The sequence below is a fragment of the Sminthopsis crassicaudata genome, chromosome 4 (genome assembly GCF_048593235.1).
Source record: "Sminthopsis crassicaudata isolate SCR6 chromosome 4, ASM4859323v1, whole genome shotgun sequence".
NCBI lineage: Eukaryota > Metazoa > Chordata > Mammalia > Dasyuromorphia > Dasyuridae > Sminthopsis > Sminthopsis crassicaudata.
Genome location: NC_133620.1, coordinates 197,560,054 through 197,581,879, shown reverse-complemented (window position 1 = coordinate 197,581,879; position 21,826 = coordinate 197,560,054). Strand labels below are relative to the sequence as shown.

General features: G+C 37.5%; 1 protein-coding gene across 1 annotated transcript in view; it reads right to left on the bottom strand.

Annotated features, from left to right (window-relative positions):
* The window catches only part of PDSS2 (decaprenyl diphosphate synthase subunit 2), a 323,326-nt gene extending 302,440 nt beyond the window's left edge, over positions 1-20,886 (bottom strand). The window contains 1 exon segment of the mRNA XM_074310163.1: positions 20,449-20,886. Coding sequence (XP_074166264.1) covers positions 20,449-20,723 — 275 coding nt within the window. The 5' untranslated portion in view covers positions 20,724-20,886.
* Between the last annotated feature and the right edge of the window lie 940 nt (positions 20,887-21,826).

Below are 21,826 nucleotides of genomic sequence, written 5' to 3'. Positions count from 1 at the left end.
CTAAACAGAGATCAGTTCTCTCTACTGATGGCCAAATGTGGCCTCAGGCCAAAAGCTGCCTACCCAAGGAGGAGAAAAATGCAGCCCACCTGAGATTTTTAAGCAAAAAATTTTTTACCTAATTAGCTTGCACATAGGAACTAGTAGGACCTAACCACCTGTCAACTGCTGTTGTGTAACTGACTACTGCCAGGTGTCTTGCTAGCAGGCTTAGAGCAATTAGTAATTATAATTGAAGTTGAATGTAATTAATTATATGATTAAATTCATGTGGCCCACACACATATGGATTTTTGATCATGTGGTCAACTACTAAAAAACTTGGCTTCTCTATTTTAGACAAAAATATTTAAGACACTTTAGTAAAATGAATTTGCTTATTTAATAAGGTGAATTTAATTCTGTGTTAAATGAAAACAACAGGACAGAAGCATTTAGTTGAGTGTGTAATCTTTACAGAAAATATAGACTTTGAGAAATGGGAAGAAACCCCTGAGTATTTCAACAGCATTCTCATTGGACTCTCTGGCTCCAATTTCTTCTCCACCTCATCAGGGTCATACAAGCATAAGAAAGGTAACTTCCTTAATCAAGAACTTCTGAGTCATCCAAACACCTCAGAATAACAAAATCTCAGAAAACCTCAGAACCTAAGAAACCATACAGTCCAACCTGGATTTATACAGAAATTCTCTCCTGGAAGACAAGTGGTCACCCACCCTTTCTTTGGATTTGGGAGAATCAGAATTAGAGGGAATTCACTGATCCCATATTTCAAACCTTAACTGAAAAGAAGACCACTCTGAGTCATTTAGCTTTATCTTGAAGACATCAAGAAAGAGATGTTAATGTAAATAAACAGTATTGAATAGTTTTGCGTTTTAAGTTGTAGATGTATACTTTTTTATGTCAAAGGACCTGGGTGAAATAATTTCTCTGAAAAGTACCCCTCCATGAAGTTGGACAAATCATTTAACCTCCCCCATGGATCACAGATGCTTCCTCTGTAGAATGTTGAAGGGATTATAATGTCCTTTCCCACTCCAAATCTATGATCCCATCAACCAACTCTTCTTGTGCCATTTCCCAAGCATATTACCTTCAACAAATCATTAATTTCTCAAATACATTTTCCTCATCTGTAAAACATGACTAATGAAACCTACCATACCTATTCTTATAGGGCTCCTATAAAGATCAAGTGAAATGTCTATGGAAGTGCTCTCTGGTATGTAAAATGCTATATAAATAGAAAGTCCTTAAGATTTAGAACTGGAAAAGGAGCAGTTAACCTAAATTACTCCCCTCACTTATAGCTAAGAACCAAAACAGAGGTGAAATGACATGTAACAGTCACACAAATAATAAACAGAAAAGACATAATTTTAATTCAGGTCCTCTGACTGCAAATCTTGGGACTTTACCACCATTTCTTTTCACCTAATGGCTATATCACAACTTATTTTTCAGGAGTGTATGCAAAATCTGGACATTATATAGATACTCTCCCTCTCCCCTGCCACACTCATGTACACACATGTTGTTGAGTGGAGATGAGGGGGGAAATTTTCAGGTTTTTCCCCCCCTACCCTCAGGATTCTAAGACATACAACTTGTAGAGTTTTTTGTGGTTTTTTTGTGTTTTTTTTTTTTTGGGGGGGGGGGAATGCAATCAGAGTTAAGTAGCTTGCCATGGTCACACAATTGCTCAATGTGTGAGGTCAAATTTGAATCAAGTCCTCCTGACTCCAAGGCTGTTGCTGTAACTTACTATGCCACCTCACTGCCCCACAACTTGATTTTTAAATAGTGTCATGTATTAATCTTTAGTTATTTCATTTCATGTATGCTTCACTCTTCCAAATAGACTGTCAACTCCTTGAGAGAAAGTCTTATCCCTGCAGCTAGAAGTTCTGAGTTAAAATTTCATATTACTATATGAAGTGAGTGGAACTAAGAGAACATTGTACAGTCTTGTGATGAAAAGAACCATCTACATCCGGAGAGAGGACTGTGGGGACTGAGTGTGCATCACAACATAGTATTTTCACTTTTTTTATTGTTGTTTGCTTGCATTTTGTTTTCTTTCTGATTTGATTTTTCTTGTACAGCATAATTATGGAAATATGTATAGAAGTGCATGTGTTTAATTAACAAATTGGATTACTTGCTGTCTGAGGAAGGAGTGGGGGAAAGGAGGGGAAAAATTTTTGGAACATAAGGTTTTGCAAAGGTGAATGTTGATAATTATTTATGCATATGCACTGAAAATAAAAACCTTTAATAAAAAATAATTAAAAGTTTTTTTTCTTACCAAAAAACCCCCCAAAAGAACATTGTACACAGCAACAAGATTATATGATGCTCAACTGTATCACCTTGTCTCATTTCAGCATCCAGAAAGAGGACTATGGGAACTAAATAGGAATCACAACATAGTGTTTTCATCTTTATTGTTGTTTGCTTACATGTTTTTTTTTTTCCTTTTTGATCTGATTTTTTTTTTGATCTGATTTTTATCTGATTTAGCATGATAAATGTGGAAATGTTTAGAATTGCACATGTTATACTGGATTACTCACTATGTAGGGGAGGCATGAGATGGGGAGGGAGGGAGAAAAATATAGAACACAAGCTTTTGCAAGAGTGAATGTTGAAAACTATCTTTGCATGTATTTTGAAAAAAAAAAAGAGAAATAACTCAAAGCTCCACTATCTCAACTACAAAGTAGCTAAGTGATACTGTGATAAGAATTTGGTTTTAATCTCTCCTGCTGCCACCTAAATATTTCTCTAATTTATGCAAATAGCAATAACTGTGATGGTTATGCAGAGTATGAAAATTCTGACCACCTCTATCCTGCTTCTCCCCAACACGATATCAAGATGAGTTTCTTTCAACTCTCTCTTTCCACATCAAATTTCTCTCTATACCCTTGAGGGCCCAAAACAGTGTCCAGAATAACATTAGATATTCATCAAATATGAAATATTCTTACCCACAATTCAGAAGTAGTTAACATAGAATCATAGAAGAAAGGAATATTAAAGCGATTTAAGTCCTTAATTGGCTAATGAGAAAAATCTAAAAAAGGGAAAAGTAATTTGCCCAAGATCAACAATTCATTTGATATATGTTGAATATCTACCATATGCAGAGCATTGAATGAAATACTAAAACAAACAAAACAAATCTTTTCCTTCAAGACCTTAGACTTCTTGAATTTCCTGTACCATATGACATTCACTAAGGTCCTTTCTCGATCACCTCTTCTCCCTTGGCTTCCATGACACATCTTTTTTCTGGACTAATTTAGTTCAGTTTTATTTAGTGCCACATTAATTATGTTCACAGTTCTCTTCATTTTTATCTTAGTCTGGTATTTCTATTTCTTAGTCTGGCCAGCTAGGTAGCACAGAGGATAAGAGTGCCAGACCTAGAGTAGGACCATCCTGAGTCCAAATCTGACCTAAGATGCTTATTAGCTGTATGGTGTCAGGCAAGTCACTTAACCATATTTGCCTCAGTTTCCTCATTGGTAAAATGAACTAGAGAAGGAAATGACAAATCCATCCAATATCTTTGCCATGAAAACCCCAAATGGGGTCAGGTATGACTAAAAACAATGAACAATAAAAACATTTTAGTCTCATGTACTGGTTCATCTTCATTATAATGTACATTTCCCAGGTATCAGGTTCTTTTTTCTCTACTTTATTAATAATGTTATCCGCTTCCAGAAGTTATATATGTAAAACTAAAAGGGACTTGAAAGATCAGGTAGTCCAGAAATTCTTAACTCTGTGTGTATATGATGAATTCCTTTGATAGGATAGTGAAATCTAGATAGATTACCCTCCTCAGAATGTTTTAAAATATACCAAATAAAATATAGGATTGTAATGAACACCAATTTTGTTGAGCTACATATCTATCTATCTGTCTATCTTGCTGAGAAATTGGGGTTAAGTGACTTATCCAGGGTCACACAGAAGTGTTAAGTGTCTGAGACCAGATTTGAACTCAGGTCTTCCTTCAGGGCTGGTGCTCTATCCACTCCGCCACCTAGCTGCCCCTACCAAAATATTTTAAAAGTAAACTTGAAAACCCCAAGAACTTCTGCACTAAAACTAAATCTAATCTCATTTTATAGATAAGGAAACTGAGGCCAAAATTAAGTGACTTGCCCAAAACCTCAAATGTAGTGTCAAAGCCTGAGTTTAAATACAAGTTCTCTAAAACTATAACTCTTTCTATTTCACTGTAAGACTTCTTCTCTTCCATGAATAACTTTCAAACATATTCTATAGACAGAATAATTAGATAAACAAAAATAGATAAGCAGAAAGATAGGTATATGTAACCATGTCTAATATCCCCTACTAAGTTACAATCTCACATTTCCATCTGCTTACTAGATAACATACATCTCCTACAATGATACTTCTAATTTAATATCCAAAATTGAATTTATCATCTTCTCCCTCCTTCTTAAACAAAAGAAAGCAAAAAACCATACCCTAAAAGAGACAGAGACAGACAGCATGTGTCAGGCAAATCAAATGATCATCACCATCTCTCCTCAGACCCCAATGGAGACAGCCCAGGACCCTGAATCTAAAAGCACAATGCTTTCAGAACAGGCCTCCTCAGCCATGACCCTGGGAGATGCAACCTGGCAACTGCAGTTGTAGGTGCTACCTAGCCACAACTCAAAAAGATTAGAAAAGGAAATTTCTGGCATCCAAGACATTGGAATTTTCAAATGTTTTAACATAAGAAGCTAATATAATTTTATCAGTGAAAATGACACTAAAGAAAAAGCATTACCATCTGCTATACGGCTGCACCATAAAGACCATGGGACCTTTCCATCTGACTTGCAATTGAAACCTTCCATATGTGTTGTCATACCCATTAGAACAGGAGCTACTGTGAGACTGTCTTACTTTTCATTTTGTACCTCTAGCATTTAACATAGTGCTTTGTACAGAAGAAGCACTTAATAAATCCTTTTTTCATTCATTCCTAACAAATTCTCTACTTTTTTTTGAATAGCCTCACAACCTTCCTTTCACCAAAACTCAAAACCTGAGTTACCTTAAGAACTTTTCTCCTCCAAACTCCTTCCTGCAAATTCCAATTAGCTGTCAACTTTTTGGTGCTCTTTGAATAAGACAACATTGACCTAGAAAAAATAACAACAAAATTCATATGGAAGAATAAAAGGTCAAGAATTGCAAGGGAACTAATGAAAAAAAAGTCAGATGAAGGTGATCTAGCTATACCTGATCTAAAGCTATATTATATAGCAGCAGTCACCAAAACCATTTGGTATTGGCTAAGAAATAGACCAGTCGATCAGTGGAACAGATTAGGTACAAAGGACAAAAAAGGGTGCATCTACAGCAATCTAGTGTTTGACAAACCCAAAGATACCAACATTTGGGATAAAAATTCATTATTTGAAAAAAACTGTTGGGAAAACTGGAAATTAGATATGGACCCACACTTAACACCATATACCAAGATAAGATCAAAATGGGTCCATGATTTAGGCATAAAGAATGAGATCATAAATAGATTAGAGGAACAGAGAATAGTCTACCTCTCAGACCTGTGGAGGAGGAAGGAATTTATGACCAGAGGAGAACTAGAGATCATTATTGATCACAAAATGGAAGATTTTTATTACATCAAACTAAAAAGTTTCTGTACAAACAATACTAATGCAAACAAGATTAGAAGGGAACAAATTGGGAAAATATTTTTACAGTTAAAGGTTTTGATAAATGTCTCATTTCCAAAATATATAGAGAACTGACCTTAATTTATAAGAAATCAAACCATTCTCCAATTGATAAATGGTCAAAGGATATGAACAGACAATTCTCAGATGATGAAATTGAAACTATATCCACTCATATGAGTGTTCCAAATCACTACTGATCAGAGAAATGCAAATTAAGACAACTCTGAGATACCACTACACACCTGTCAGATTGGCTAAGATGACAGGAACAAATAATGATGAATGTTGGAGGGGATGTGGGAAAACTGGGTCACTAATACATTGTTGGTGGAGCTGTGAAAGAATCCAGCCATTCTGGAGAGCAATTTGGAACTATGCCCAAAAAGTTATCCAATTGTGCATACCCTTTGATCCAGCAGTGCTACTATTGGACTTATATCCCAAAGAAATACTAAAGAAGGGAAAGGGACCTGTATGTGCCAAAATGTTTATGGCAGCTCTTTTTGTAGTGGCTAGAAACAGGAAAATGAATGGATGTCCATCAATTGGAGAATGGTTGGGTAAATTATGGTATATGAAGGTTATGGAATATTATTGCTCTATAAGAAATGATCAGCAGGATGAATTCAGAAAGGTTTGGAGAGACTTACATCAACTGTTGCTGAGTGAAATGAGCAGAACCAGAAGATCACTATACACTTCAACAACAATACTGTATGAAGATATTTCTGATGGAAGTGGATATGTTCAACATAAAGAAGATCCAACTCACTTCCAGCTGATCAATGATGGACAAAAACAACTACACCCAGAGAAGAAACACTGGGAAGTGAATGTAAATTGTTAGCACTACTGTCTTTCTACCCAGGTTACTTATACCTTCAGAATCCAATACTTAACGTGCAACAAGAAAATTGGATTTACACACATATATTGTATCTAGGTTATACTGTAACACATGTAAAATGTATGGGATTGCCTGTCATCTAGGGGAGGGAGTAGAGGAAGGGAGGGGAAAATTTGGAAAAATGAATACAAGGGATAATGTTAAAAAAAAAAATTACTCATGCATGTATACTGTCAAAAAAAAATTTATAATCATAAAATTAATTAAAAAAAAAAGAATAAGACAACATTTCCTAATTTCAGTCATTTTTACTGACTGTCCTCCATACCTAGAATGATCACCCTCTTCATTTCTAACTACAGGTTTTCCAAGTTTCCTTGAAGCCTCACCTTCTACAGGAAGCTTTTCCTAATCCCCTAAATTCCTGCTTCTTTGAGATAATTGGATTTTCTCCAATTTATCCCATACATAGTTTATACATTGTCTTCCCCATTAGACAGAGAGCTCTTCCAAAGCAGGTACTATCTTTTAACTTTATTTATATACTCAGCACTTAGAAAAGCACTTGGCACATAGTAGGCACATCATAAATATGTTACAGCTGACTTACTTCAGTAAATCAACCAGTCTATTATCTCAAGGATTAACGTCTCCCTTGCTCACAAAGCTAACCCTATTTTAGAACCTCATTACCTCTTGTTTAGTTATAATAGCTTTCTAACTGATTTTCCTACCTCCAATTTACCCTTTTCTAATTCATCCTGCCCCAAACTACTAAAATAACCTTTCTAATATACAAGTTTGATCTCTGTTCAAAAACCTTCATACTGCAGAACTTCTTAAACTTTTTCCACTTGTGACCCTTTTTCTGCAACCTCAAGCACATAGGTATAAATCAACATTTACATGATAAATCATAACTTCACAATCTCCACGTTCAATTAGTTATGAGACTCCATATGGGATCACAAACCAGTTTAAGAATACGACAGAATTCAACCTTCTTACACTGGCAATTAACACTTTCCACAATCTGGCATTAGTTTAGCCTTCCCATCTTTTACTCCTTTTTCACATACTTTATGTTAAAGTCATCTCTTCTGTAGTCTCCTAACTGAACATTTTCAGAGACTGCTCCCCTTTCTCATCCACTTCTTGAGAACTTTCCCTTCCTGTTAGGCTTAACACAGGTGCTAGCTCCTCCAAAAAGCTTTCCTGATCATTCTAAATTAAAGGCATCAGTCTCTCAAATTTTTTCTTTTTTAAAATAAGTTTTTATTAATATTCTTTTTTATATTCTATTTATATTTTTATATTTTATTTATATATAGTCAATGAGCTTTTTATTAAATACTAATTATAGTAGTAAGAGTAAGACACTACAATTAATGCTGGCTATATAAAGAAAAGCAAAAACACACTCCTGTGCTCAATAAATTTATAGTCTAATAATGAAGACAACATGTAAACAGCTAAATACATGAAAAATATATGCACGAGAAGATGGAAGGTAATCTCTGGGAGAAGGCACCGAAAAAGCCTCTTACAGGAGACAGAATTGTGCTAAGTCTTGGAAGAAGCCAGAGAAGAAAATAAGAGGTGAGGAGTAAATGCATTCCAGGCATGAGGAAGATGAGAAGATTTGAAACAGGTGCTATAGAATAGGACAAGGAATTAAATGGAAAGAGTAGAAAGATTGCCTTGCTCTAGTGAAATCCCAGTTGAGATTAGTTTAAATAAATTTGCAGTGAACCCAATTAGCATGGTCCAGTGATCTCCCTTAGCTCTGTCCAACATCAAGAAAGCAGATGGTGAGAGTAAGCTGGGGCTTACATCACTGCCACTTCCCAATGGCTCCCATCTCTGGATAAAGGCCTCCATGGTAATAAGTAAGTACAGTTAAGCAAAACAAATAAACACATTAACTGTCTGACAATGTATGCTTCACTAACATCTTTCAGCTGAATGGCAACTTCTCAAATTCTTTTTATAATATGTGGCCTGTAAAAATCTTTTGCCCTAATCATATTCTACCTTGGGACATTATTAGTATATATACTATATTTCTCTTTTAGATTATAAGCTCTCTGATATTAGAAGCTGCACTATCTCTTCTTTTATGTATTACCAGAGTTTACATCTAGCAGGCACTTAATAATGTTTGTTGAATTTAGTAACAGAAATAAGATGAGTTTAAAAGTAAATATCATACAAAGTATATTGTGTATACACAAGGGAAAATCTAAATAAAATACCACGACAGCTCACAAAAGGGAAAGAACACTTCCAGCTGTGGGGAAGGGAGGGGCGTAATTAAAAAAAAAAAAAAAACACAAACATTATTCTACTCAGAGGTGGCAGAATAGGAACCAGAACCCAATCAGAGATCTTTCATCTATAGCATGCTGCTTCTCAGGCATGCCTAACTATAAGTATACCTGCTCTACAGAATCTCAGATGTAAAAACTGATGAATTAAGGAAGAGTCATTTTACTAAACTTGAAAGCATTTGTTCAATAATATCTGACTCTTCCTGACTCTATTTAGGATTTTCTTGGCAAAGATACAGAAGTGGCTTGCCACTTCCTTATGCAGCTCATATGACAGATGAGGAAACTAAGGCAAACAGGATGAAGTGACTTACTCAAGATCAGACAGCTAGTATGTGTTTGAGGCTGGACTTGAATTCAGGAATATGAGTTTTCCAGACTCCAGAACTGGCACTCTATCAACTTTGTAACCTAGCTTCCTTTAGTATAGCAACAGCTCTCCGGAAGCAGTTATTTAAAGCATTAAACAAATTCACACAAGGTGGGAATCAAATCTCCAAAGAATATATAAACTTTCCAAAAGATATCTTCATTTTTATAGTTTATTAAACACCAACTAATCCCTAAATGGGGGACTTTCAGATTAAGTAGCTAAACTTCAAACAGCCAGGTGATATTTTGAAGCAAAGGGAATGTATTAACTGTTAATATTAGTCTTGGGTTACTCAAATTCTAGTCTTGATATTTGTTAAGTAACTCGCAACATCATCTAGTCTAATCCTCAAGTAATTATCAGGGAGATCTCAAAGCAGATTCCTTACCTTCCTCTACCCTACCCTCCCAGGAACCTGCAATCAAAATTTGATCCATAATCTCAATTGTTCCTGTTTGCCTGCTCTCTTTGAGACAATGGCTATAAATCACTAGATTATCTAGGTCCAGGATTCTTAAACCTATTCTAGGTAGAAACTAGGTAATGAGAATTCTTTTTAGGAACCAAGTAAAAGAGAAAAAAAGGCTGTTCTCCTGAGCCAGTAATAAAATTTAGTTCCATTAGGTTCTGCTTTCATAGTAATATAGATGTCTGCTTAAGGTTGGCCACCTGTTCACAACTTTTAAAAGATGATTACTATTTAAACATATATAAAAATACAAATTATAATGTTTAATATATATTGGATTGCTTGCCATCTAGGGGAAGGGGAAAATTTGGAACACAATGTATTGCAAGGATCAATGTTGAAAACTTATCCATGCATGTTTTGAAAATAAAAGGCTTTAATGAAAAAAAGGAAATATAAAAAATTTTTAAATTACAAATTATAATGTATTTTATTCTCAAATTTTCCTCCTTTGCTTTAAAACAAAACAAAACAAACAACCCTCCAATGACTCATGACTACCTAAAGGATAATCTGTACCAGATGACCTAGATGAACTAATTAATGTACTAGTCATTTCCCAAACCCATCTTATACCTCATTTCATCTGAGCCCTTCACTCAGGTCATTTCCTCTTCCTTGTATAACTACTACTGCTTTGTAGATCCACTGTTTGAAATCCTATGCCCAGGTCTAATAGAACCAGCTCCATGAACTATTATCTAATTCTACAAAGATATTATTTCTGTGCTATTACTCATTTAAATGAGTAAATATATATTCAGAAAAAAATGCTACCACAATGGCAAAACTTACAAATATAATCCATATTTTTGGAAGCAGTTATCATTCAGTCATTTTTCACTTGTAACTGACTCTTTGTTATACCACTTGGAGTTTTCTTGGTACTGGAAGGGTTTGCCACTTACTTTTTTCCTAATCATTTTACAGGAATTGAAGCAGAATTAAGTAATTTTCCCACTGTTACATAGTAAGTGTATGAGGCCAAGCCTAAACTCAGGAAAATGAGTCTTTCTGACTCCAAACCTAGCATTCTATCCACTGTACCACCCTATTTGTGTAAAAAGACATCTATATCTATCTACTTATCTATACTGTATCTATATCTATATATCTGTGGTTGTTTAGAACAAATCTAGTGATAAATATATATATATATATATATATATATATATATATATATATATATATATATATATATATATATATATATATATATATATATATATATATATATATATATATATATATATATATATATATATATAACCTTTAACTAATTATATAGCTCTAACCTCTAGTTCTTTGATCATTTTCACTACATCATTCCTTTGCTCAAAATCTTCCAAAGGCTCCTCAGAGCTTACAAGATAAGACCAATTTCATGGACTAAGAACATGACATTCGAAATCCTCTACAATCTGGTCTACAATCAGATCTACAATCCTCTACAATCAGATCTATAATCTGGTCTCATTTTTCCTTTATAACACTGCCCTGCTCAAACCCAAAACATTTTATCCAAACTGATCTACTCAGTGTTCTATATACAAGTACCTTTGTTAATACTAAACTTTTTCAGAACATTGCTTTTTCTCCTCTCATTTAATTCCTATCATCCTTCAACATGCCTCAATCCTCACTCCAATACCATCTTTCATCCTCCATACTTACTACCTATGTAAATCTCAACTAATTGCCACATCTTATGAATTCTTTCACTTATTTTTTTGAAACAGAATTTAATTTTTTCCAATTATGTGTAAAGATAGTTTTTAACTTTTTTAAAAAAATAAGATTTTGTTCCAAATCACTATTGATCAGAGAAATGCAAATTAAGACAACTCTGAGGTATCATTACACACCTGTCAGATTGGCTAAGATGACAGGAACAAATAACGATGAATGTTGGAGGGGCTGTGGGAAAACTGGGACACTGATGCATTGTTGGTGGAGTTGTGAAAGAATCCAACCATTCTGGAGAGCAATCTGGAATTATGCCCAAAAAGTTATCAAAATGTGCATACCCTTTGACCCAGCCATACTACTACTGGGCTTATACCCCAAGGAACTACTAGAGAAGGGAAAGGGTCCTGTATGTGCCAAAATGTTTGTGGCAGCCCTTTTCATAGTGGCTAGAAGCTGGAAGATGAATGGATGTCCATCAATTGGAGAATGGTTGGGTAAACTATGGTATATGAATGTTATGGAATATTATTGTTCTATAAGAAATGACCAACAGGAGAAATACAGAGAGGCTTGGAGAGACTTACATCAACTGATGCTGAGTGAAACGAGCAGAACAAGAAGATCATTATACACTTCAACAATGATACTGTACGAGGATGTATGCTGATGGAAGTGGATTTCTTCAACATAGAGAAGAGCTAATCCAATTCCAATTGATTAATGATGGACAGAACCAGCTACATCCAGAAAAGGAACACTGGGAAATGAATGTAAACTGTTATTTTTACCTTCTGAATCCAATTCTTCCTGTGCAACAAAAAATTCGGTTCTACACACATATATTGTATCTAAATTATACTGTAATATATTTAACATATATAAGACTGCTTGCCATCTGGGGGAGGGGGTTGGGGGAGGAAGGGAAAAAATCTGAATAGAAGTAAGTGCAAGGGATAATGTTGTAAAAAATTACCCATGCATATGTACTGTCAAAAAATGTTATAATTATAAAATAAAATAAAAAATTAAAAAAAAAAATAATAAGATTTTGAGTTCCCATTTTTTCTCCTTCCTTCCCTTCCCCCTCCTCTTCCCAAGATAGCAAGTAATCTGATTGGTTATGCGTGTACAATCACTCACATTAGTCATATTGTGAAAGAAGACACAGAAAGGGGAAAACCAGGAAAAAATTAAACTCCAAACCAAAAAAGTCTCACTTTTTTCCAATCTCTTTCTCTACCCTCCACTATTTATAAATGTGCACGTCTTTCTCACTCTGAAAAAAATCCTCACTCGAAGATCCTTCTATTTTTGCTAACTATGGTCCTCTCTTTTACCTTTTCTAATATGGTAAAAACTCTTCTTGAAGACCATTTACAATAGTTGCTTCTACTTTCTCTCCATTCACTTCTTCTTAAACCTTTATAATCCAGTTTCAGACTTTTTGGTTCCAATTAAACTATTCTCTCCAAAGCTGCTAGTGAAATTTTAGTCACTTAATCTAATGGCCTTTTTTCAAACACTATCTCCTTGGTCTCACTGCTTTCCACATTACACTGCTGATCACTCTTTCTTCCCTAATATTCTCTGCTCTTTGGGTTTTGAAGACAATCCTTTTTCTTTTTCTTCATTATTCTGCTGGTCATTATCTTTTTATATTGCAGCTCATGCTTATTTCTTTTTTCAAATTATTATTATAGTTTTTTATTTACAAAACATATGCATGAATAATTTTTCAACATTGACCCTTGCAAAACCTTCTGTTCCAACTTTTCCCCTCTTTCCCTTCACCCCCTCCCCTAGATGGAAGGTAATCCAATTCATGTTAAATATGTTAATGTATATATTAAATACAATATATGTATACATATTTATACAGTTATCTAAGACAACCCTCTTTTTTGGTTCTCTGCTACCTACCTGATCACTTCTTTTCTGCCTTAATTGCTTCCAAATCACCCTTTAACCACAAATGTCCCTCAAAGTTCTGTTCTAGGCTTTTTCTCTTCTCCCTCTACACTATTTTACTTGACTTCATCAGTATCTCTAGGCTGATGATTGGCAAATCTACCTATCCTGTCTCTCTCTACTGATCTCCAAATTTGAAATATCTTGAACTGGTGTCCTGTAGATAGCTTAAACTCACTATGTCTAAAACAGAACCCATTATCTTTTTTCCTAAACCCTCCTTGTCTCCTACATTCCCCGTTATTATAGAGTGTAACACCATTATCCCTATCCAGCAATATAACTATCTATGAGTTCTATCGGATTTCTTAATATCTCTCAACCCTTGCTGCTCCATAACCAATCTACTCCCAAGGCCTTTCACCTTTGCAACATCTCTCAAATATGTTCCCTTCTCTCCACTGATCCTACCACCATTCTGGTGCAGGCACTCATTTCATGCCTGGATTACTGTAGTAATCTGATGTTGGATCCAACAGCCTCAAGTCTCTCCCCACTCCTATCCATTCTCCATTTATCCAGTAAAGTGATTTTCCTAGATGAAGGTCCAATCATGTCAATCTTTTGCATCATCTCCAAGATTAAATGCAAAATGCACTGTTTGGCATTCAAAGCCCTTCATAATCTAGCTCCCTCCTATCTTTCCAGTATTCTTACACCTTATTCCTTTCATGTTCTTTTCAATCTAGTGACACTGGCTTCTGGCCTGTTCCACAAACACTTTGCCTGTCTCTGCTCTGGGCATTTTCTCTGTCACCTATGGCTGGAATGCTCTCCCCCCTCCACTTCAATTACTGACTTCTCTGGATTCCCTTAATACAAATTAAAATCACACCTCCTACAGGAAGCCTTTCCCAACTCTTCTTAATTCCAGGGCCTTTCCTCTGTTAATTAATTTCTATTTATTTTGAATAATAACTTGCTATTATACACACACACACACACACACACACACACACACACACACACACACACACTGGCCTACCATTTTCCCTAGGAAACTATAAGCTCTTTGAGGGCAAGGACTGTCTTTTACCTCTTTTTGTCTCTCCAACATGTAGCACAATGTGACACATAGCAGGCACTTAAAGTTTATTGACTGTTGGATTCTAACACTGTAATTCTCAAGTTCATCCTCTTCTGACCTCCCCAGTTATCACCTGTCATCTGGACCATTATGTCAGTTTTCTAACTGGATTTCCTGCACTCCAGTATCTGCTCTCTCCAATTCATTTTTCACAGAGGGAAAAAAAAAAAAAAAAAAAAATCAACATTTTTCAAAATAGGCGTGCCTATATCACTCTCCTGTTCAAGATGCTTCAAAAGCTCCCTAATGTCTCTAGGATAAAAACAGATTTCTTGGTTTGGTAGTTAAAGTCCTTCACTGTCTGACTCTAACCTATTTTTCCAGGCTGATTATACAGATTCCCTCTCAATCACTTCAGATTTCAGCCACCATAGCTGGCTTGCTGCTCTCCATTCTTGTCACTGATTCTCCATCTCTCTCTGGTCCAGCTCAAGTACACCTTCCTACAAGAGACCTTTGCTGATTACCTGGTTGTTAGTGTTTCTGATATATCACCTTCTGACCTGAAAATCACTTTGTATATTGCATGCACACATGCATGTATATGTGTATATGCAAGATACTTATAAACATACATATAACATGCACAGAGATAAAATCAATCTATATACATGTGTATATATACAAATAAGTCTATATATATGGCATATAATATATGTATGTGTATATGTGTGTAATTTATCTGTGTATATACTATCTCCCCTTCCCTCCCACCCTCTACATAATGCGACTTAGAGGGCAAAGATGGTTTTATACCTGCTTTCACAACCTCAGCACCTAGAAAGGCCTCTGGAATAGAGTAGGCTAAATAAATTTATTAAATTCAATTGCATTACCTACCCATGTTTTATCTTTCTAAATAGGCCACAAACTCCTTCAGAGTAAGAACAGTATCTTACAGATCTTTGCAAATAGTGGGCACTCAAACATGTGATTGATTAATAAGGACTCACATACCTAATTGTAAATGTACACTACAGAGAGATACTTAATACCTAAAAGAACAAGGGAAAAACAAATCAGCTAATTGCTACATTGTTGTAAATGGCATAATTATCATCTATCCAAGAAAGATCTGGGAACAGTTACCAACTGAAATATGTATTGTTTTTCCTTTTCTTGGCAGAAAGGTTTTGGTGGATGGGAAAAAGTCCCTGTACAGACAAGTGAGGAGAATAAAGCATGAGGTAAGCAGCTTTCTTGGAGGTGTTTTTTCTTATCAAGCTTACCAAGATGTTTACAGAAAAAATGACACTGGTGACCAGAAAATCTGATAGTTATGCAGGGCAGACTTTACTGCATGATTTTGCAATTTTACAGAACCAGTTTACATGTGATTATATGCTATGTAGATTTAAATTCAGATAACCTTTCCCTCAGAAGATATATACAGATATTTATATATCTATATCTATATATAGTGTGCATATACTCCAGTACATACAACATGTAGCATATATTTCCTCCCAATTCTGATTGTGAAAATCACAAGTACTCATAATGTAATCTAGTTCTTCATGCATATAGCATGAAGCTATATATATATATATAGCAAAAATTTCAGATTAAATGGTGTGAGATTGAAAATTATTTCCAAATATTGTCATACAAATCTGAAAAATTATAAAAACAAAACTTGAATTATGAATTCTTTATGGCATTATTAAACCATTTAACTGTTTATAATTTGATTATATTATATGGAAGGAATCAATAAAATTTTATTCATTTCAGAAATGAAGAGTAAATATAAATATTTTGGTTTAAAATTTATGAATTGGGAAACTACAGCACAAACCATTAAGATTTTAACTATAATCTTATATATAAACCTTCAAGAATCTACTACTAAAAAGGCATCACAAGGCAACAATTAAGCAATTCATATGTTCAATTTGAAAATGCCTCACAAAAGTTTGTCACATTGCAGAGCTGTACTAAATACAGAAAAAATCTTGCAATATTTTGCAAGAACAATGTGGTAAAATGTTGGTTCAATGAAATTACTGACAATTATTAAAAATTAGAGTACTTACATATACTAAATTTAACATATACTTTAACATATTTAACATGTATGGGACTACCTGCCATCCAGGGGAGGGAGTGGAGGGAAGGAGGGGAAAAGTTGGAACAAAGTATTTGTAAGGGTCAATGTTGAAAAATTACCCATGCATATGTTTTGTCAATAAAAAGCTATAACTTTTTTAAAATTACATAATAAATTTTAAAAATAGAGTACTTAAAATGAAATTTTTGCCTCTAATTATTTGATTCCTACAATTACATTTACCAACAAGACAATAGATATATATTCTATGCTTCACCGATTTTTCCAGTTACATTATAGATTTGTTGCTTAGTGTAATCATTTAAAAGTTAACACTTGTTTACACTACAAAACTTAATTGCTTTTAGTAAGCAAGAACACTAGTTTAGTTTAATAAATGCCATTTTCCTGAGTCCCCAAAACCATTCTTTCAAAAATAATTGAAATTATGTTTCCATCTTAACTAAATTTGATGAATATCAGATCTTCAATTTGTCAGCCTTATCTAAATCCATATAAATCAGATACTAGGAAAGGGAGTTCAAGTTCTGGAGAGTGTTGATGAAAATTTAGAGGAATAGACTTCTTTCTAATCTAAAACATACATACTAATTTAACTTCATGATATGCTTCTGTTACCTCACTTTGAGTTTTGCTAGATATTCTCTGAAGGTCCCTGCTACATGAGAGTATATCACTTGAGTGATTTGTAACATGTCCGTAATGTTTTACTCTGAATTATACATCACAACCTGTTCAACAATTATTACTGCCTTCCTGACCTGATTTTGAATACTTCTATTAAACTTTTATATATGAAAAGAGATGCAACTCATAAATTCCTGCTGATAAAAGTGAACCATTTGTTATAATTGAAACATTTTGGTATTAATGCTTCTTGGTAAAACTGTCTTTAAATGCTACTGAAAATATTCTAATGAAACTTGACATGTTCTGCAAAAATTATGCAGGTGTCTACCAGATATTTATTTTGAAAGATTTTCCCTGTGAGTCTAAGGTGAAAGTTGACTCTTGGAATGAAGTCAGAGAAATTATTCTAACCTTCAGGATTTATCAAATGAGGAATCTCATTTAAGACACTGGCCAGAATCACCCAGCAAAATTATGTCAGATCCAGAACTAGAACCCAGGCTTGCTGATTATCTAGGTCAGTGTGTTTTCTACTAGACAAACCATGCTACTCATTTCTTTTCTTTTTCTTTCTTTCTTTCTTTTTTTTTTTTTTGGCTGAGGCAATTGAGGTAAAGTGACCTGCCCAGGGTCACACAGCCAGGAAGTCTTATGTGTCTAAGACTAAATTTGAACTCAAGTCCTCCTGCCGGCAGGGCTGATGCTCTAACCACTATGCCACCTAACTGCCCCTGCTCATTTCTTAATAAAATGAACCAACAATTCTTGAAACAGCTTGTCTTAATCTTTATGCCATTCTAAATATTAATATCAAAATTCCCAACTAGTGGCTGTTTGATTTCTCCTCTGTAGTTAGCAACAGATAACTAGGATGAGTTCTGTGGGAAATGTAAACAAAGGAAACCACTTCTAAGTTAAAACCATTTTCACTATCTCCCAACTACCATCTTCCAACAGAGAAACTGGCAGAGGAAGAGCTAAATGCTTTTGGAACTTAGCCTGCTTCAGTTGGCTTTACAATTACAATAAACTTTGCCCCTTGACTTAGAGATAGGTTCAGGCCTGCAAATTCTTTTGAGAAACCTCTCGACACTGGCCGGCCATTCAAACCTCTTGAACCTCAACATTTTGATCCTCACAGCAAGGTGTAGGTGCTATTATTGTTCTCATTTTTTTTTTTTTTTTAATGGGAAAACTGAGGCATAGAAGTTACTTGACTTGCTCAGAGCTAGGATTGGGACATGTGAGGACCCATCTCAGTCCATTACTATTTTTTAATTAAGTGAAAGAGGGGATTTTTTTTGCCTCTATAGCCCCTAGTTTTAATCACTGAATGAGTGTAGCCTCAGTTAAAATGAAACCCGGGAAGATTTTAGTTTAAAAAAGCCAAGCTCTGGAGGGAAAAGTGAGGTGGGTGTCCCAGCACAGCCCTCCCTCACTTAAATCCAATTCACTTGCATAGCCCGGCATCACCTCCCTAAGGTCAAGGTCCTCAAGAGAACAAAGGACAAACAACAACCTCATTCATCCTTCTACCACAACCAGCGTCCCTCCGAAGTTTCTAAATTGACCCAAAGCCAGATTTTCCTATCTTTTAAATACAAAACTCAAAATGATGAAACAATTCTGATTTCTTATTAGGTTTGATCAATAATTCTTCTTCTTAGTCATAACATTAAAAGACTCATTATAGTTACCTCTTTCACAATGCATGGGTTAAAGGTACACCCCTGCCCCGGGCGATCTTGAAAATTCCTGTAAAATTTTTTGTTCCTCTCTTAATATAAGAAGTTTGAATTATTATAGTATTTTTTTTCTTTTTTCCTTTTCTGATGCTGGGGTTAAGTGACTTTCCCAGGGTCACACAGCTAAGAACTGTTAAGTTTCTGAGACCAGATTTGAACTCGGGTCCTCCTGAATTCAGGGCTGGTGCTCTATCCACTGCGCCCCCTAGCTGCCCCGAATTATTCTAGTATTAAAAGACAAAACATGTTGATAATTTACAAATATTTTATGCATTTCTAAATTTCTAAATTTTTTCTGTGTTACTGGCAGTTTCCACCAAATTCCTCCCAAATTCCCATTTGATTTATCTACCTATGATGTACTGAAATTTCAATGGAGAAAGTTGCGTTGTGGAATTTTTACTTAAAGGATTCCTGATGTCATAGACACCTGGTAATGTTAACAATACACTGTTTGGTATCAAGAAGAGTTGAGTTCAAATTCAACTGAGCAAGTCAACTAATCTCTGTGCCTCAGTTTTCCCATCCAAAAAACGAGAATGATAACAGCACCTACACCAAAGATTTGCTGTTGAGGTTCAAGAAGTTTGAATGGCCGGCCAGTGTTGAGAGGTTTCTCAAAATTTGCAGGCTTGAACCTATCACCAAGCCAAGGGGCAAAGTTTATTGTAATTGTAAAGCAAAAACAGGGTTCCGTACCCCCGGAGGATTCACGTGGGAGCCAACTTCTTCCAAAACTTTCATACGTCTTCCTTCCCAAAAAGCCCGAGTTAGGAGGAATAAAACGCACACAAAGAGACAAAACACAAGGAATAAGAGAGACCCAGAGAGAACGTTCCCGGACGTTTTTTCTAGATGGAGAGATTCATGGAAGGGCCTCTTAAGCAAAGTCTGAAGGAAACTAGCGCGAATTCATTACTTTGCATGAGGTAGGCGCGGGTGATCGTCTCAAGGGGATAGTGCCTCACGCCTTAATTTCGGAAGACTCAAGTTCAAGTCCGATTTCAGACGCTAACTAGCTGCTTGTCATCTGTAAAATGCGCTGGAAAGAGAAATGACAAACCATTGCAGGATCTTTCAGACTGCGAAAAGTAGAGAGATTCAAAAAAGCACAAAAACAGCCTCTTTTTTTTTAAGCTTCTCAAGCTTACAGGGTAATGGGGGGTGGGGGGGAAGAGGACGAAAAAGAGAGAACGTGCAAAGAACTCCGTCCAAACAATAAGTTAGAGGCGGTCTCACAGAGAAAAAAAAAAAAAGAAAGAAAGAAAAGAAAATAATGAAGGAGGACCAAGACAGGGCTTTCCCTCTCTACCACCCACAAGAGCGAGAGCGGACTCTAACGATGGGCAGGCTCGTCCTCCCGGCCTGAGACGCGGGACAGAAGCCCGCAGAAACAGCGCGCGCCGCACAGACGGCGCGCGGACGCCCAAGTGCGCGTTGGGAGCGCGGCGCGGCACAGCGGGGCGGGGGGCGCGCGCGGGCTCACCTGGCCGTGTAGAGCAGCGGATGGCGCGTTCCGACCAGCTTGCGCACCTGCATGGCGATGTTGCTGAGCTCGTCGCTCAGGAGGCAACGAAGACTCATGAACGAGGTCGGGTAACCCACGATCTTCTCGGCCTCCGACACCACCTGGTTCCAGTGGGTCGGGGACCCCGAGAAGAGGCTCCGCCGAGGCGCAGGGGGCGGCCGCAGCAGCGTCCGCCACAGTGCGCCCGGCGGTCCCGGGCGGGGGGGCCGGCGCAGCAGCTCCCGCAGACTCATGGCGCGGCGCGAGCGGGACCGAGGGGGTCAGAGACTCCGGCGGAGAGACCGGGCACAAGTTAGTCACTCGGTAGCTCAGCAGCTCTGCCTTGGCGCCGGAGTCGCGGGAGTAGCTGCCGGTACCCTGGGCGCTGCCATATTGGGCGCCGCAATCCGGCCTGTCGTAAAGAGGGCGGGGCGGGGCGGGGCCAGGCCCGCCTCTCGGGCTCGGGCTAGTACTGGGTAGCGGGCTCTCCCCTCCGCCCCCCAATGTGGAAACGCCTTCTTGGTACTCGCCACAACTCACCGGCAAGGGAAGACTTTTAAAAATTAAACTTAATTTCTTAAAAAAATAATTTGTTAAGTGGCTTGTCCACTCTCTCCTCTTCCCCTCCCCCTCTCTCCCTCTCCCGCTCTCTCCCTCTCCTCCTCCCGCAAATCTTCCCCTCTGTCCTCTTCCCCTCCCTCACATCTCCCCCTCTCCCCCTCTCCCCCTCTCTCCTTCTCCCCCTCTCTCCCTCTCCCCCTCTCTCCTTCTTCCGCTCTCTCCTCTTCCCCTCCCTCACATCTCCCCCTCTCCCCCTACCCCCCTCCCCCCCTCTCTCCCTTTCCCCCTCTCTCCCTCTCCCCCTCTCTCCTCTTCCCCTCCCTCACATCTCCCCCTCTCCCCCTCCCCCCTCTCTCCCTCTCCCCCTCTCTCCCTCTCCCCCTCTCTCCTCTTCCCCTCCCTCACATCTCCCCCTCTCCCCCTCCCCCCTCTCTCCCTCTCCCCCTCTCTCCCTCTCCCCCTCTCTCCTCTTCCCCTCCCTCACATCTCCCCCTCCCCCCTCTCTCCCCCTCCCCCTCTTCTCCCTCTCCCCCTCTCTCCTCTTCCCCTCCCTCACATCTCCCCCTCTCCCCCTCTCTCCCTCTCCCCCTCTCTCCCTCTCCCCCTCTCTCCCTCTCCCCTCTCTCCTTCCTCTCTCTCCTCTTCCCCTCCCTCACATCGTCCCCTCTCCCCCCTCCCCCTCTCTCCCTCTCCCCCTCTCTCCCTCTCCCCCTCTCTCCCTCTCCCCCTCTCTCCTTCCTCTCTCTCCTCTTCCCCTCCCTCACATCGTCCCCTCTCCCCCTCTCCCCCTCTCCCC